The 19,223-nt window shown below is 36.4% G+C and overlaps 1 protein-coding gene and 1 long non-coding RNA gene across 4 annotated transcripts in view; one reads left to right on the top strand and one right to left on the bottom strand.

Moving 5' to 3' along the window:
- Positions 1–19,223, bottom strand: part of SGCZ (sarcoglycan zeta) — a 474,057-nt gene that overhangs the window by 70,702 nt on the left and 384,132 nt on the right. Inside the window, exon 4 of the mRNA XM_064511117.1 lies at positions 4,681–4,768. Coding sequence (XP_064367187.1) covers positions 4,681–4,768 — 88 coding nt within the window. The remainder of the gene's footprint in view (positions 1–4,680; positions 4,769–19,223) is intronic.
- Positions 75–19,223, top strand: part of LOC112986218 (uncharacterized) — a 39,781-nt gene continuing 20,632 nt past the window's right edge. For 2 of the 3 annotated variants that reach the window (XR_010389064.1, XR_010389062.1), the window contains exons 1-2: positions 75–851; positions 9,173–9,351. This is a non-coding gene — a long non-coding RNA (uncharacterized LOC112986218). The remainder of the gene's footprint in view (positions 852–9,172; positions 9,352–19,223) is intronic. The other variant, XR_010389063.1, reaches the window with a different exon arrangement.

Raw genomic sequence — 19,223 nt, 5'->3', positions numbered from 1 at the left:
GCTGAACCGGACCATGATCGGGCAGAGACTTTGGGACCTGGACTGCAAAATACTGCCACTTAGCACAACTTTTATAAAACTTGCTTAGCATGAGTAGCTAAATTTGCTGAAGCCTTAGGCCGCACTCCCTAGTTCAGTGAGAAAGGGCCCCAGAGCTGGTGCAGACTGGAAGGATAAGGGAGTTACAAGCAGTTTGCATTCCTATGCGTCACACTCCAGGAGGGAGGATGTCAAGGCTTTGAAATAAGGCCTGCTTGGGCGCCAGGACACTGGGAAACAAAGCCTCCCCTCACTGCTGAAACAGTGTTAATTAGGGGGGGTCTGGATTATATCCTCCTCGTCAGGACCTTGGAAGATAACACCTACTGTCACTGCTGGGGCAGTGCTAATTGCTGGAACAACGCCTGTTGGTCAGGGCCCTGAGAAAGAAGGGCAGAACCCGAGGAATCAACACATTTGTCAGCAGAAACCGCAACAGTAAAGATAAGGGAGAAAAGCAGCCTGCCTGGGAACAATGATGAGACCCAATAGGGAGCAGGAGACCCCAGACCCAAAAATTACTATTGGTCTGAACTACCGCGTGAGGGGCGGGAAACTTAATTTGAAAAAAGCTATAATTGCCCAGGGATTTCTTTGTTCGGGGTCCCTCTTCGGAGGCACCCAACTCGAGCTGTAACTACTGCACGCGTGTCATTACAATTTATTTATTTAATTTGCCTTGATTTGGCTCCAAACTTTTCAGCGGGAACCTAGGGTCGGACCCTGCTCGAGTTGTAATTACTGCACGCGCATCGCTAAAATTTACACCCAGGGTGAAGAGGACCAACGGGACGCCGCTGGATCCACGGGTGGTGATATCTCTTTCTCTCCCCCCCTTTTCTCTCTCTCTCTCTTTCTCTCTCTCTCTCCTCCCCTTTGCCTTTCCCCACCTTTATTCCCCACTCTGTGGAAAATAAAGTTAAAAGGTTGTAAGATATTTGACCGGTTTTAGCGTCTTAATCTCGTCCTTGGGATCGTAACGAAACCCTCCCGATATTGGATCGGGACAACTATTTATTACCTTGTAACATCACTGCCAGAAGTTGTGTGAAATACAGACAAAACGCCACGGACAACACGTGTAGGAGTGCAATATCATCCACCTGAATCTGTGGGTAGTCTCTCTTTTCAGAATGCTCCTGCCACACATCATTTCTAGATTGTTAAATAAATCACTTTTTACCCGAAAGCATAATGCCTTTTTACATATATAGTTTTAAGATATTTCTACTCACTGCTTCCTCCACTGTTTATTTTCCTCCCTCTCAGAGTGCAGCCACACACCCCGCTGGTTCAGTATGCATCACCAGGGAAGGGACAAAGAGCAGTTTTGAAGAAAGCAGAGACTTCCCAGAGCAGATTTACCACTAACAGGAAAAAAAATGTTTTCTGTTGTTAGCAAGCCTGCTATAGGAAAGTCCTCTCCCCTTCTCTCAGCAAACATTTCCATGTTTCACCTAGACAAAAATCAGAATTTGTCTGGCTGTGCTCTACCTTACACAACAAAAATGTTTGGAAAGGAGGGCAGGAACAAGACATTTTGAATTTTAGGTGCCTGTTAATTTCTTCAATTCCTATACTAGAATGTTCAGACTTTTACTGATTGTACTGGTAGTTAAGAGTACTTATACCAAACAAGGAGTATTTAAAATAAATAGGAAATATTTTAAGATGTATGCAATATTGTATGAGGAATTTATATATAATAAAGAGGAAGTAGATTTTAATATAAATATAGGTAAGAATAAAGGGCATGCAGCCTTCATGAAAAAGAGTAACAAGATAAAGAATAAATAAAAATAATGTAAACATAATATTGCAATTTAGCAGCCTTACAGTCTCCAGACACGCTGCACCAGCTGCCAGCCGGCTGAGAAGCTTACAGGTGTTCACACTAATGACTGTAACATAAGAACACGTTTTCTTTAGGTTTTACTTTTCATGATATTAAAATCTAGTATGATGTCTTTAAGTAGGTCAGTCTACATACACGCATACAATTTCAGTGTTGGATGCACGGAGTGAGAATGGTGTCAGCAACCAGAATATCACATCTATTTTGGGCAGTGTGAATGTTTGCCATAAGCAGCTCACCTTTTTAGCAATTATCAGCCGAAGTGGAAAGTTTTAATAATACAGTTGCCAGATGAGACAGAACTGTGTTCCATAAACGCAGTGGCAGGTACAATATGGCTGGAACAGGTGTTAGCTTAATTTTCCTCATCTGTATCTGCCAGCAGCTCTGGTTACCTTTGCACACTGATTTGATGTGGTCATTTAGGAAAATCAGTGCAGATGGTATGTCACTCTGCATGCGTTTGCCAAAGATTTTTACAACTTGAAGCAACGCTCTCCAGTCCGTGTGAAAGCTCAGTGTAGATCACAATGAGCATCTAACTTAGAACTACCTCTGAGCATATCCTTAGCACACGGGGAAACAGAGTGCACAGAACAAGTTAGCAGCAATATGAGCTGATATATGTAACTAAGATCAGACCGAGTTCTCCAGGGAAAAAATGCTCACTTCTGAATTAGAACAGTCATCAGGCAAATAAACAAATGCTTAAATATTCCTACTCTTTCAGTCATCTGAAAAGGCTGGTTCCTCTTGGCTCAGACAGCAAGCACTGATAGAAAAGTCTTATTTCCTATTAGATGCTGGAGCACACCCCAACAAACGGGCTTGAGGAACAGTCATTTCACTTGTGAAATAACTGAAACAAAGTTGGTATCTCCATTATTAAAAGAAAAATGGTCTCTGAGAATGTATGGTTTAGCACCGCAAAGAAAGTTTCTACTTTGGCAGCACTGGACAATCCATTAGACAATCTCCTAGTTATCAATTCCACACAGAAAGGTTATGGAAAAGTTTATTGGCATTGGAGTGGTTTGTGCAGAAAAGAGAACAGAGAGCTTAAAACAGGAAAAGTCAGTAAGAGGAAAACTAAATGTTAAAATACTCCTTCAAAGACAGATTTCAAATCCCATAAAAACCTGCTTATTTAAAAACAGAGTCGAAGGCTGAAGATTTGATTCTGTCAGACCTGAGAAACCTTCCTCCAACTCTCAGGACTCCTGCCCCCCCAAAAGTTTAATAGAAAGAGATGCATTACCACAAAGGTTTTGTTTTTGGTAAATCATTGTTTTCCTACCCTGTCTCAAATTTTTATAAATCCTTAGTTAGTTCTATCAAGCCCTCTGAAAAAAAAGAAAATTAATGTTTAATTACAGTTTAAGACTGTGAGTTTATGTTGTATAACAAAGGATGACATTCACTTAGACAAATTTTCTTTGCAATTGAACATAAAATATGCCAAATCTCAAGGTGGAATATGTCTTAAGTTTCCTAAGACGAGGCAGAAAAGCTATTTTTTTCCCAAAAATCCCTATTTAATATCCTTTTTTCCAGCAAGCAAGATTGCCACTGCTTTATTTTTCTTTTTATCCAGAAGGCTTACTACATGACAGAACTATTTGATGGTGATAGTGACAAAGCTTAGAAACTAGTATCACATTTTATGAAAAACATTCGTATCAGTGCATCCCCCTGTAATCTGTCAAGATTGTAATTATATTAATACTCTGCTGTCACTACTTAAAAGAATGAATTGTTTTCTGCTCAACACTTTAATGGGAAAATAGAATGGATTTTTCAAGATATCAATATAGAAAAACCCCAGAAATAAAGTGAAAAAATGAAAATGCCTGGAGACTAAGGGGCATCTCCTCAAATTTATATATACATTAGTATATTACCCATATCCATTTGTATATTTTTCAGTGCACCTGTATTTTTCAGCATATTCCCAGCTAATATGTATTACTTTCTAATAGATCTAGAACATTATTTGTACTTAATTTTTCAGTCAGTATTCTTAAAAAGCAATGAATATCCTCAGTCCTGTTCTAGTCACCAAAATACATAACATACTACTTCATTAGTAGCACATATTTACTAACACAGTAAGTACGATTTGTGATAACATGGTGAACTTAAAAACAGGGAACAAATATATGAAAAACTGAATCAAGAGAAAGAATCTATAATGAACTGGTAAGTAGAGGATTTGTTTTTTTTATTTTGCTTGGAACTTTGATTTGTTATATTTTATAATTTGCAAAATATCGAACACCACTTGAATCAATGACTGGCAGTACTATCACTTTCCATTTAAACTTTGCAGCGACTGGGAAAGCATCTGAAATTTTGTTTTGGTTTGTTTCTTTACATTCTGTTTCTCTGACTGAATTTCAATATATGCTGATACAAATGCATCATAAGAGCAATGGGGTCAATCCAATTCCCACTGAAGTAATGGAGGAGTAATGGAACTAGTAAGAAAATGACAGTTATTTTCCCTCTGAAATTGTCTGTTGAGACACGATTGTTGAGGGTTTTTTAGTTTGTTTTGGTACAAATCTCTCAAAAATAACCATTTTTCATTGAAATATGTTTTAACTATTTGGGGGGCATTTTCACTTTCTCTTATCTTCAGCTAATGCTGAATCAAGCTTTTATGATCCATTCGAGTAAGTATGATTATACGAGAATTTTTCTTCAACAATATTTTCTCTTTGATATTAATTAATCTATTCATAAAGCTGAACTGATTTACATAATAGTTAATAAAGAACACTCACCTACTGTCAGTTGTCCAGTTAACTGCCCCATGTGATTTCTTGCATTCACTGTTACATTTCTGTCAGACTGTAAGACCAGTGGGCTATCCTGGGAAACATGTATAAGACAATAAATGAGAGAAAAAAATTCAGGTAGAATTAAATTAGAACTTAAATCATAAGCATGCATGCTGAGAGGGGAGTTGTGTCAAATATGATAGCTTCATTTTTTACTTCCATAAAGTATTTTACAAATCAAATTTTTGTATAAAAGATTAATTTAAATACTATTTTAAGTTAAATCCCAACTGCATAGAAGCCCCTACTTTTAGAAATTAGCATTGAACTTAATTTATATAAATTTTGCTTTATTTTCTGAGGATGATATAAAATCACAAATTTAAAAAACACTAACACTTTAATGCTAACTAACATTAGCCTTTTCTGTATATTGATAATACATACTTTTATAACTACCTAATCAGCTCTATACTACATTATTCTGTCAAGCTATACAACCTATAGTGTTTGGACTGCATTTATTCAAACTTTAAAAACACAGCCATGCATGTCCTGGAAGATAAATATCACTGTTCTTAAAAAGCAAAGAAAAGAGGGCCCTGGAAGGTAAGTATCATATAATGTAGACAGTACTGAACTAGCTTTAAACCTTTTTTAACAAGGGTACTATTAGTGATCAGGCCAATATAATATGAAGTCAAACATGGTAGGATATTAAATATGCCCTTAACATTTTGGTGTGGGTTTGCAGCATGACCGTACTGCTAGTTTACATGTCTACGTGCAGACATACTCTGTGTCCAGGGCCAGTTTGAGGAATCTCAGAAATGTGAACAAAATTGAATTTTGCTTCTTGAAGAATGAGGAGGCAGATCTCCTCCAGGGAGAGGGTTGGTGTATGGGAAAAGAAGAGAGCTTTGACAGAGAGCCAAGGCCAGCCTGAAAGACCAGGCCTTGCTGGTCATGCTCTCCTTGGAGGCAGCAAGTGTGTGAGGGGAGGGAAAATGAGGATGATGGTGCTGCTGCAGAGAGCCTCTTTCCTCCGGAGAATCCATTGCAACCACGTCCCCTGTTCTTCCCCTGGGTTTGGCGTAAGACCATGGGCACATAAGTGCTCCTGGCAATCTGCTGCCCAGCAGAGACCCCTTACCTATGCCTTTGGCCTGAATCTTGCATGACAAAACTTTACAGGGATGGTTGTTTTTGTCTGATTTTTTTTAGAGCAATTCTATTTTCTAAGAACTTTCATAGGAAATTAAATTTTTCCAGTTTTTCATTTATTCCTGTTGCTCAGACACATTGCTATATTGAAACTTTTTCAGTCCTGATTTGCAACAGTTGTGTTTCAACTTGGGGATCTCTATTCCAGGATAGGTAAGGGGGGGGCTAACTTCCTCCACAACCCAGCACAGCTGCAGAAAAAGCTATTAGTCAACTGATGTAAGAAAAGCTTGTCCAATGCCAATAGGACACATTAAAGAAACAGTTGGGGAAGTCCCTGAGCTAGGCACAACTAGAGGCCGGGAAAATGTTCTGAGAATTACTGTATATTCATTCTGTTCTTATAGTCTTCCCTGGGAATCCCCTTTTGGCCACTGTTGGACTGAGCATATTAGGTTAAATGACTCCATTAACCTATGTTTTTTCTCACTCAGCCCATCAGTTCTTCCTGTTCTTGAAGGTTTGCTTAGAAGGAGCAAAAATTTACTTTTAACTGAGTGATGCATTAGATTTGGGCTTTAATCTGTTATACTCTGTGCTATCTTTTGAGTCTGTGATTTCCTCTGCTAGAAACACTCTCCTTAGTTGTTTTCACACTGATTATTAACCTTAAATTACTCAGTCCCCTGGCATGTCTGAAATGACTCAGAGCTAATTTCTAAGATTTCAGGTGTGCTTTTTCCCTTGCTGGACCGTGCCATCACCTCCCTCTCTAATAAGGTCCTGCCAATTTGCTCTGTATCATGAAATCTGGCAGGTGAAAGTTGCTGTTTGGCTTGTCCATCTTTCTAGGTAAAGAGCTATAATTATCAGTGAGACACTGTGTTCAAAGTGACTGGTTTGAGCTAGGCACGTGATGCTATCCAGGGATGTTCTGGCAAAAAAAGCAGCTGCTACAGATCTTTTTCTCAGCACTTGATTTGATTTACATTTTCCTTTTGGTCCTTTGAAGATCATTAGTTCAGGCAACTGCTGCTCTAGCAAAAGGAGGTCATACTGACAGACGGCTGCATAGCTCAAGTATCAGAGTATATATATATCTTTAAGGAGCCCTTTTCACTTTTGCCTAGTCAGTATTTGGAGAAGAGTCTTCTCAGCTAGAATAATCTCTCCCTTAGCAAGGGAGGATACCGTCTTACCTACTTTTGCCTTCTTAGTTAAGGGCTTGGTAACTCAGATGTCCAAACAGCATTCACAGTCTAATCTGAGGGTTTCACCTTAGGAATATACTTAACTAGATGCTCAGGCTATAATCAGCATCTCAGGCTTCTTGGGCTCTGGCTGTGATTGTAAATAAAGACCTTGGTTATCAAATTCTCAAGCATGAGATAATGAAAGATTAGGTGAACCAAGGCTTCTTTCTTCTTTCCTTGTCTTATTTAAAAGATGAAAAGAGGGATGAAGAAGTTAAGAACTTAAACCTATATTTCTTAGTTCCTGGCTGTCAAATATATAGCTACAAGCTTAAATTCTGGCCCAAATAAAACTAGTGGCAAAACTTTAATCAATTTAAGCAGTCCAGCATTTTATCTACAGTATTTACTTTTACCTTTATTTTCTACAGAAAGTGCCTAAAGACAGAAGTTCAAGATATTCAAAAGCTGTCTACTCCAAGGAGACAGCAGCTCAGAGAAAACCTAGTTGAAATCAGTAGAATTAGAGCAAGAAGAGTAAAGTGAGAAGAGTGTCAGTCATACAAATACAAATTAAAATAAATCTAAAAAATTAAAATGATGGATGATATTCTCTCTGGATCACCAGATTTGCTATTCTTCTGATTTGAACTTCAGCTTGCAATTTAATGGATGAGCTAATCCACAAAATACTTTGCTTTCAGATACCAGTAGAGAGCTAGAGGTAAATCATCATCGTGCTTTTTACTTGGATACTGAAAATTTTTAAAAAATGTTTTGATGAATGTATAAACACAAAGAAGAGAAAAAATGGATAATTAAACTCTCCAAATACTGTGGATAAAGAAGATTTGTTTTGAAGTCAGACAAGCCTAGGAATATGCTTAGTTACTTTCTTGATATAAATTTCTAGATTAATAAGGTATAAAAACCAGAAAGGTACATTAGTAAATGATTACATATATTTATTCCATGATGAAAAGCTTTAGATTATTCTTGACAGAAAGCATGCTTGAAAAAAGGGACAAAATTCTGTCACTTCTGTTGCTCATATTATACAGCTTTATATCAGTTCTTACCATGCGGAAATGAACATAGAGAATATTTTCTTTCATATGCAATAAAGCAATATATTGGTACATACCTAAGAGTATCAGGAACAGACTTATGCTCCATATTCAGAATATATACATATACCATAAAAGTTATCCTAAACAACTCCATATTTACATGTTGGGAAAGGAACATCTTTGAACAAGTCCTTCATCACCTAAAACTATTTCTTGACACTAAGTTAATTAGAATGTGTGAGAAAAAGAAACCGAAAGGCAGGTCTCTCTTGTGCATCCCAACCGTCTGTCCCCAACAAAGGCCAAATCATAGCTACAGCACCAGTCACCTGAGTTTAAAACCTGTTCTTTGCTACCTGAACTCGCAATATGGGGCAACTGAGCAGGGAGGGAAAGGCGCAACTCTTTCTTTTATTAACTGCAAGGATGTATTACAAATTAAGTATAGCTGTTAGTTTGCTATATAAATTTGCTCTGAGATTACCTCTGTTTGTGAAGCATTTACAGGAATAGTTTTTAATATGCTGCAAAGCCAGTGAAAATCTTTAAGTGGAACAAGTTGTACCGTCCACGTGATGATTTTGTAAGTATTCCTTATGCACACCTAGGGTGGCTAATTTCTCTAGTGAGACACTAGTTTCCTTCAGGTGTACCACCCATGTAGTGAAAAGTGTGCTTCGCAAACAAGCAAACAAACAAAAAGAACAAAGAAATTCAGATAATGAGATTATGTTAGTTTTTAGTTGCTCTGGAAATGATATCTGAACTCAATTATCTTAATAGCGAAAACGATTTCAGCTATGCAAATAAAATACTGAGTCTTACATCCTGAAAGGGTTATACATTTCTAAGCATAACTTTTTAAAATAAAACATGAGAAAAAGATTTTATTTCAGGAATGCAGCCTTTTGTGGTTTTCCCCAGTACTTAATGAATCGCATGTATCACAGTACAGACTTTTCACCTCATATATCCTTTCTCCTGCTTTAAATTTGGTACTGAAGTGTAATTCTTTGTTTTTGATGCATGACACATTGACACAGAAATGTCTTTGCTGTTTCCTGACAGATATGAGGACTTCAAGAACTTGCTCATGCTCATGATACCGTATGAGATGTCTCATGCTATAAACCTGAGATGTTACAACTTGAAGATTTTCAGTAGTGCATTAAAGACAAACTAGATGAACATGATGCTACTGTAGCCACTTGCTATCCAAAACAGTTTTGCAGTAAGGATTCATACAGGTAAGAAAAATAAATAAACTTAGGAATATATAAGGATATTTTTGAAAAAATTTCTTGAATCTGAATCCGGTTATAAATACAATGGAAGATTTGTGAAAATTAATATTTTCCTTTTTTTAGACCATGCAGTATGGATCACAGTGCAATACTGATAAATATAAACTTTTATTTTTATAATTAGACTAGCATATTATTATTAAAATTATGTGAAAGGCCAATAGACAAGGTCTCATAAAGTGTCATTTTACTAACAAATATTATGCATGAGCAATAATAGCGAAACTCTCATTTGTTACAGATGGTTCAGTTATTCTTAATATATTTTGGACAAATGTCATGCTTTTTGTACATCTTTTGAACAGGCAATCTTAGCTAATTAAATCAGTTTTGAAGAGTATTTCCCAAATCAACCCTTCAAAGCAGAAAAAAATTAAACACAGCAATTTAATTCCTGTTAGTTTAATACAACATTAGTTTACATTAGGTAAGATGATATACTCTATAATGAACTATAATCCTGCACTGCTCAGAACACAATTAATTATGATAATACTACATATTTCAACACTCATAGGAATAGTAGCAATATATAAACCATAGATTAAAGTGCTTAAATTGCATCATGTGTCAGCACGCAAAGTCCCTGGCACTCATGATTTCATTCCAGTGCTTGGATAAGCACAAAAATTGGGGTTTCTGGACTTCCCCACAGTCCCATGTAGACGTAAAAAGTAATGTAAAAAGTAACCAGGATTCTAGTTCTGCTAACTCTATCTCTTGGCAACTTGTAAGCAGAAATCAGGTTGCACACTGCTTTGTTACTTGCAGTTAATAAGATATATCAGAATGTTTCCTTATAGGGCTCTTTCAACACGCATGCCTTCGTAAAGTGGCTAATCCTTCCTAACTTGTGATTCAGTGCTCCCCAAGACAGCCCATGCAGTGGCTGCATTGCAAGAGCAAAAAGAGCTCCAGGGACTGAGAAAACATACATGTAAGGCTGGAAGCCTCAAAGACAAACTCTCTATCATTAATTTTATTATTAACACTAAACAAATGTGAAGGAACGTGTGTAAGGAAAGACTTGATAAAGACCAGACCTACAAATGCCAACAACTGCTGAGCTCTTGACTTCTTAAAAGTTTGGAGTTGGTATGAAATGGGCTTGAAGTACATTTAAGGAAAGGCAATCTAGCTGAAAGTTTGGATGAGGATGGGACTATCAAAGTATGAAATAAAGAAAAATGTTTTTCTCCAGAATCTTTTCCTTCTCAAGGTATAAGGAAAATAGGGTCCCTAAAATAGGGGTACTTCAAGCAGGCAGAAGTGAATAAGGCACTGTCCAAGTTATTCCTGGACAATTCATAGATGGGAAGGGGTACAACCCAATTAAAATACATACTTCACATATTTTCTGTATTCTTGCATTCCCAAAACAATAATGTTTCACCGCAGATTTTAGTTCTTTTCTTTGATTCTGCCTGATTGTCCTTTCTAACATCTGAGTCACAATTTAATTCATAACAATTACATTCAGTATCAGGATGCTCATTTTTTGGACTTCTGCCCTAGGGAAACATTCTGGATATCTTCAAAGTTTTGTTAGATGTTTTTGAAAATCATTTTTAATGCTAATTTTGCAGATTCAGGAAGTTTGAAAAAGTATTCAAGTCAACCACAAAGTCAATTTTTTTTTGTTCTTCTATGCCAAGACTTATTTACATATAATTATCACCAAAAGTTAGCAGAAAAATATTAGTTAATTTTTTTTTATATAACACACTGGTAAAATGAGCAGTACATTTCATTTTACATCCAAACCCATTTAGTAAAGGTACCTTTATGGATGTAGAGCCATATTTGCAATGAGATACTAATTCTATCTAGTTTTCCAAATCAAGGAGAGACTTCACTTAATTTACTCACCACAGAAATTAAAAGCAGTGCAAGAGGGGGCAAATAAAGCATAGTTATGGATATTGACAAGGTTCAAGAAACATATTTTATAATTTAGATAGTTCATGTTCATCAAAGGATGTTCCCAGTCTCTGCTCTGTCAGCCTTCTGATGTGCAAAAGGCAGCTGCAACCTCAAAAGGCCAGTATTGGTTTGCCTGTGGTCAGCCTTTAGACTCAGTTCTTCATGTTGAGCATATGCAAGATGGGCAACTTTCCATGACAATACTACATTAAATGTAATCAAAACCTTACAGAACCTTCACATCTAGTGAAGGAGAAAGCTTCCCTAAAGTCAGCTCTTTCATAAACCTGCCCTAGAGATCACCGTCTCCAGTTTCTCCCCTTCTTTGTTATCTGCTTTACTAAAGCCAAACAGCCATAGGTTTCCACTCAACTTGCTTTCCAATCTCCAGCTTCTCTTTTGGTATTTTAAATTCCTTTAAATTCTAAAAAAGTCTGAAAAACTGCAGTGCCATGACAATAATCTTGTTCGTCTACTTCCCTGACCGATATCATTACACATTCTCACCATCAAATACAAGCGCCCGTGCGGTCTCTGACCTGTTCTTGGTCCCAGACATCATCCTGCTTCATGACTCAGTGAACCTTAACCCAAACTTGCTTACACCTACCAAGGCAGTACAGATGTGGCCAACGGGAATCACACGCAGCACTCGGGAGAGCCACATGCACTAGTAAAGCTGCACAGTGATCATTGCTATAACCTCCAGACAGAAATAACCTCCTTGGTTTACTTCCTCATATAATGCACCATGAAATTTTTATTATGCCAGAATTCAGTCATGCATAGAATAACTTAGTGATAAAGCAGAAGCAGACTATTTAAATAGCAGATAAAAGATGTGACTTTTCTGGAATTGATTTAAACATCAAACAAAACTTCAAATGGACTTTAAATTTAAACATCCCAACTAAAATAAAAGAAGACTGCAATGAACTTGGCAAAAACTTGTTATATGACCAAACCTCACTCCTTAGTCATTAAGCTTGTGACACAGAGCAAGTAAAATTGTATATTATTGAGCTGCAAAGCCCCCCCAAAATTTTAATTATGACAAATGTAGGAAACCAGTGCAAGTCTTAAAATTTGAAGATAAAACATTAAGGATGGAATCATTGTACTTCATTACTTTCAGACCATCATTTTTTGCTCTGTATGTGTCAAGTGTTGAATGGATTTTAGACATTAAAGTTAAGTGCCCACCAGCAACCTAATAGTCCAGCATGATATTTTTAATACTGGAAAGCAGTCTTTCAGCTGCTCTTTGTGTGCAGGTGTAAGTCATGATATACTGCTGCAACAAAACAAGAGATTTAGCATGAGTCTGTGGTGCCTTTTTAACTTAAAGCGCTAAAATTTTATAGATAGCAGCAATTAACTCCAGGAAAAGGTTAAAGACATTACAGGAAAATGTACACAAATCAGAATATATTCACACATTTAAAAGTTATTTCCCACCATCCTCAATTATGTAAAGGAGAATTTGAATTGCATTTATTTTAGACTCACTAGCTGAGAGAAAACATCATGCTGCAGTCAGTGATCCGATCACCCGGATCACCTTGTAACAGATTTCTAGTTTCTGAGATGTCCATGACAGAGACAAACAAGACCTTTGCCAACTCCTACTTCGCTTGATGCGTAACCCTGAAATACACATCAGCTTACCTGCAGATAATTAATTACACACAATCAAACAAAATCCCCAATATAAATAGAAAATTTAGCCAAAACAAACTTATTCCATGATATTTGATCTGGAAAACCTGACATAAAAGCACTGAAAAATGTTAAGTCTCCAGCACATCACAAAGTTCTGGGTGCCACTTTTATGGTGTCTCACAGACACCCAGCAGAGGACTGCACAGAAGTAGAATGAAGGCCATTAGGTGCTACGCATCCAACTCCGTCCCAGCTGCTGGTGAAAGCGCTTAGGTGTGACTTGCTATCGCTTTTCTCTCTACCAGCATAGGAAGGCACTTTACCAATAGGCACTTTATTGTCAGAGAGCAGCAAGAGCTGGCTGCTCGGTGAGGAACAGCTACCTGGGAGCCAGGGGTGGCCAGGCAGGATGGGGCAGCGTTCATGGCAAGGGTTGTGGTCCCACAGTGCCCCGCTGCCAGTGGCCATGTTGTAATTCCAGAAGGGCTCTATTAAAGAGCTCAATCCTATGATCTGTCCATTTTTATTTCCCTATGATTTCTATGAAAACACTTTTCAAATTCTAAAGCTGAAGAAGGATAAATAAATTCTAAAGGCAGTTTAAGGTGCAAAACAGAATTTCAAAGAAAATTACACAAATTGTAGCAGAGATCTTAAATGAGTGGTATAGCTAAGACAAAACAGCAAGGAAAGATTTGCTATTAATTAAAAATTATTTAACAGTTTATTTAGTGCATATTAAAATTAATACAGTAAAGGAAACTATCAGGCACAAAAGTGAAGCAAGACTAGCCATTAATTTAAAAGTGTTTAGTTGGAAGGTTTATTTTAGGTGTATATTAAACTTAGGATATTATAGACTATATTAAGGCTGCAGTAACCTACATGATTGAATGCTGCTACCAATATTAGCAGCAGCTTCAATAGCAAATTTTAGAAATGGTTATGTGTATTATTTGTTTGCTGCACTTAGCTATATTAGGTTCTACGATGCTGAGATTTCCTGATGAGCCTCCCTTCAAGAAGAAGCAGTCACTGCTGGATCTTAATTACCTTGGCAATGATTTCTGCATTGCTAGTTCTCTCTATTGTCCTGCATCAAGTAACCAGAAGCACACATATCTCAAATGAACTCTCAAACTGAAATGCTGAAAGAAAAGGTTCTTATTACTATTACTTCATTCAGCCCTCCCCTGCATGCACCCATTGCTTATGCCATCACCTGTTAGATGCTTTTAGGTTTCATTATTGCAGCTGTTTGATGCAAGCACTATCAATTCCATGCATGTTTAGCAGGAGGAATAACGAGGCTTTGATCAAGGCATCAAAGAGAAAATGACAATAAGAACAGGAATTACAGATAATCCACTGGTTACCCCTAGGAGTACCTATTGTGAAAAGTATGTTTTTCTTAATTTTTAGAAAATGACTTGATCACGATAGCCCAGGGCCTAGAACTCCAACATTTACAGCAAAGGTTTCAGCATTTATTTTATCAGCTGTTAAGCGCATGGATTCAGTTCAAAAAATGTCTTTGCAGCACTTCTATCATGAAAGTAACACCTGTGGGAGTTATGGAGAAAATTTGCTTTTGAGTGTCTAGCTATAAGAGTTGGATAACTCTCCATTTACTCTTTGGCTTTAAGGGAGTAGAGGAAGTTAATGTTTTAACTCTTCCATTTTAATTATGGAACCATGATCTACACCTTCGGTCCTCCCCACGGTCAGTCCCAGTTTCCATTCTAGGTCAAAAGTATGTGGGTCCAAAAAGCCTACCATCTTCAGATAAGGAAGGAGCAGTTTCACTATTTCTTATCCCTATCACTTCTTGGTCTTTAGGCTTTCTTGGGTGATGCTGCATCTGCAAAACCTTTTCTTCCCCCCTCGGCTTCCTCTACTACCCACCATTCCTGACTCTGATTAGGGCAGCTCTGAATTTCCCAGGGGAATTAATACATGCTGGCATGTTTTCTTCTTATCCGAGGGAGGAGTGTGAGGTCATCTCACAGTGGTCAACCACAAAACAACAATAAAACACTCTATTAACAAACAGAGATCACTTACATAAAAAAGAATTAAGGTGTCTGATGCCTATTTAGTTGCTACAGTCTCTTCAGTTTTTGAACAGATATATAATAAACAATACAGAATATTCTTTGCTTTCCACACTGTCAGGCAGAACCACTACAAGATCTTCATCTGATTTAGACTTTTTAAATAAAGTATATATCTTTTATCACCATAAATTATGAAGCATCAATCCAAAAACTGTAGTATCTGGAACACAAGAGATAGGAAAGAGTATTCCAACATTAAAGAAAGAAAACCTCTACACATCATGCACTCACCTATAATTCTGAGACATCAACATTTATAAAGGGACCTTGAAAACTATTAACTTGAGCTTTGCTTTTGCACACTCTTTAGCCTTGTAAAACATTCAATAAGCAGCTTTGCTATTAGTATGACACAAACGTGGCCAGTATGTGAGCTCGGAATTTGTTGTAGGTCTCCTCAAAAACTTGTCATCTGTGGAAAGAAGATATTCATCCCCAGTATTATTGTAGGACATGACTTAGTGGTTCAGTAAATTGCCTTTCTGTTAGAAAATTTGCTTTGAGACTTGCCAATCACAAATTAAAAAAGAATCCTATTCTAAAGGTCAAAATCAAGGAAATAAAATTCTGTGTAGAGGTTTATAGTTCAGGGGAAGAGGCAGCATATGCCCTTTCAGAAAAGCATATTATTCTTCAGTGGCAACAGCACTAGCGCCAACTTTGCACCTGTAGATAATTGTCACCTTTTGGTACCACAGCACTTTACCACAGTTTCCTAGTACCAAAGGAAATAATTAACAATTTATCTTTCTTTTTTATTCTATAACTAGTCATGATTCATTTCTTTTTTTGGTAACTGGCTAGCTATTCTATACCAGACACTTCTCCATTGCAGGCATTAAAAGGCTGAAAAAACCAACTTGCTTCCACAGACAGCAACTACAACAAAGTCCTGTGGTACTGGAGCTTTCTACAGACAACATTTAGATTAAAACGCAGACACTGGATCACTTGTGCAACCTGAAGAACTAATCAGGAAAGTTCTAAAGATAGGATTTCTTTCAAATTCAAGATCAGAGAACAATATGGGACATTACAAATGAGTGCATTTCCTTCACAATACTTAAACTGCCAAAATGATCTCATTCCAGCTTCTGTTAATGTTTGCATACTGTTTATATTTCTGCATAAGGAAGACAATGCATATGCAGACAAATCAAAAAAGATTTTTTTTTCTGTAATTTTGCCTTCAATACTGGCACTGTAGTGGTTTTCATGTTGTGTTTCTGGCAACCGGTCAAGCTCTACTAAACGTAAAGGGATGATCAAACATCTTCAGGCAATTTCTATCTGAATTTTACAGTATTTGTCAGTACAAACCATTACACTTAAGTTTCCATTATAATGTTATCAATATTCCTTTATAATTTTATTAAGATATCTGTAAAATATTTCTAGTGAACCTTAGTTATTTTCAGTGAAGCTTAAGACTAAAAAATGGAGTAAGATTTTTTCCCACTTGTATCTTAAAAGGCAGTGAAAAAAGTTCCATTATGTGTTTGTACACTATTTTTTAAGCAAAGACAATGAAAAAGATTTAGGGTTTTTTTATATTTGTCACAGAACAACTCTGCTCTGGAGAATAAAGTCCTTGGTTTAGATCTTTCAAAGTGTATCAATATATGAAAATGTTGCCAAAGTTGTCCAAATGTACTGAAAAAGCTGCATGTGCAGCAATATAATAAAAATAGTTAACATCAAGCTTTTTCAGGAAGTTTTTCAAGATCCTAAGAGGCCTGTTTCATAGACACTTTCTTTCTTGAATCTTGTCAGCCCTTCCAGCATTCTGGATCTCTATTCATTGAAAATCAATGCAACTTTAAATATTTTATTCTTAAAGTCAATCTTACGGTTAAAATCAAGAAAATGTGTCATGAGAACTTAGTTAATATTGAACCAAGCAAAGAATAGTATGTTCAGTCTACTAACTCAGAATTAAATAAATATGAAAACTAATAAAATTCCTACTCTTAGTATTGTAATTAAATATATCTTCCCAACTGATTCTAAATTACAATGAAAAATATATACCAGTTTGTCAGATACTCAATTTTTATTTTGTTAAGCTTCTTAACAGGAAAACCAAAAAAAAAAAAAAAAAATCCAACAGCTGATCTAAGGTCTCAGAGCAAACTACATCAAGCCTCCTTCTCAGACTACACCTTTCCTCCTGCCTTCTCTTAGGAACTGACTTCCATAGAATATCTGATAGGGGGAAATGGCTTAATGACTTTTGTTTAACAAAGATCACTGATGGGAATGTCTCAGGACTTTTAAGGACAAAATATACTCTAGGGAGAGTACAATAGAGATGATATTGAATAAAAAAAATTGAGGCAGTCTTAAGAAACTTAAAGATAATTAAAAATATAAAAATTTCACACTGAAAATGTTTCAGAGCTTATTACTTATTCAGCTGCAAAAAATAAAAATAATAAAGCAAACAAATATAGAAAGACCTACCTACGTGACCCAGCAACTAAAATAAACATTTTCTAGCACTGGTTTCAACTATATGAGACTAGATTTTCAGCTTCTCAAAGCCAATATAACAGGAATGACAGCAACATTATTATTTATCTTCTCTCAGGATGCAGGTTGGCATTTTCTTTCCCTTCTCAGCAAAGAAAAAGCTTACACTGGTTCTACCTTTAGCTCTCATCCCATCACTCAAATGATCCAGCTTGCCAAAAAATAAAAATAAAAAAAAATAAAAAAGAACAATAATTAAAAACCCCAGAGTTTAATTTTTTTTCTCACATCATTTCACTGGTTTTAGAACACAGCTTGCCTAAAACCATAAAACTGGTACAAGTAAGAGAGATGTCCTGAAGCAGAGGATAAGACTGACCAACTATTGGTAGCAAAGAGCAGAGCGTTCTTAAATTACATTTGAGAATAGGAGAATAGAGAAATATTTTTCTGCCAAAGAATCTAATGTGAAACTGGAAGTCTTCCAATACTTATCTACTTCCTTCCCAAAGATTTATGGTGAAGTGGAAGAATTTGGATCAGTGTTTGTTTAGAATCTGACAGTGCATTCATTTGTCACGTTCATTAAGGTTTTAAAACAACCTCAGATGGTACCTATTAAAAGTAGTACCAAACAAACAAGAATCAATTTAAAGGATTTCAGTTTCCCTTCAGATAGCAATGTACATTAATTTAAACCAGTTTATGTTGGTTTATATCAGGTAGCATTTATACTAAAGCCCTTATAGCCCCTATAGAACATAATTTTGGACAAAAATAAATTTTAAGTAGTAAACTGAAAACACTTTGGGGCTGTCTAAAAGGCAGCAGAATCTTTATTAGGCAAAACTGTCCTGTCAGACAAACTCAGTCTTGCTGGAATCTAATATGTTTGCAACTACCTTTTAATTGGCAACAGGCTGTGCTATAATTCCTCCCGTGAAGAGCACATTTCTTTTGTTTTAGTTTATCCATTCTGCCATGGGGGATTATGCAGACGGTTAGCACCCTGAGTATATGAGATTGCCAGGCAATAAAGTCGACAGTCACTTGAATTCAGGTTTTGTAACTGATCCTACAGTTAAATTTCCTTTCTTGTGAAAAATGGCCCGGTACATTTTTTACAAAGCATCACCTGGGAACTTTTGTTTGCCAGTCACGGTAAAGCCTCTTGTAAGATCCTAACAAACTGACACATATATAGTATGTCAATTTTTCCTCACTCATCTTTGCTCTTGTTATTGTGTTAATGTCATACCAAAAAAAAAAAAAAAAAAAGACAAAAAAAGAAAAAAAAGCATTATTTCAACAACAAAAAAGGTTCTCTGTTTAAATGTCTATGTAAAAATAAACTTCAGCTAATTACCTATAATCCTTACTAAAGGAAATCTGGATTGAATTTTCATCCCTTGAAAATGTTATATATTCATATTTTAGAATAAACCGGAGTAGTTATATGTTAGTGACTAATGAAAAGATATTTCCATGTATATGATATGATTGCTATATCAACTTGTGCCAGCAGACCTTTGAATGAAAACCTATTGAATATTCATGCACATATCTTGAAAATTATTTTGATTGTTCCAATAGCCTGGCAATATATCTACACAGTATACTCTGATACGGTCCTGAAACTAT

This window comes from Dromaius novaehollandiae, chromosome 4 (assembly GCF_036370855.1).
Source record: "Dromaius novaehollandiae isolate bDroNov1 chromosome 4, bDroNov1.hap1, whole genome shotgun sequence".
Taxonomy (NCBI): Eukaryota; Metazoa; Chordata; class Aves; order Casuariiformes; family Dromaiidae; genus Dromaius; species Dromaius novaehollandiae.
This window is presented reverse-complemented; position numbering and strand designations above follow the sequence as displayed.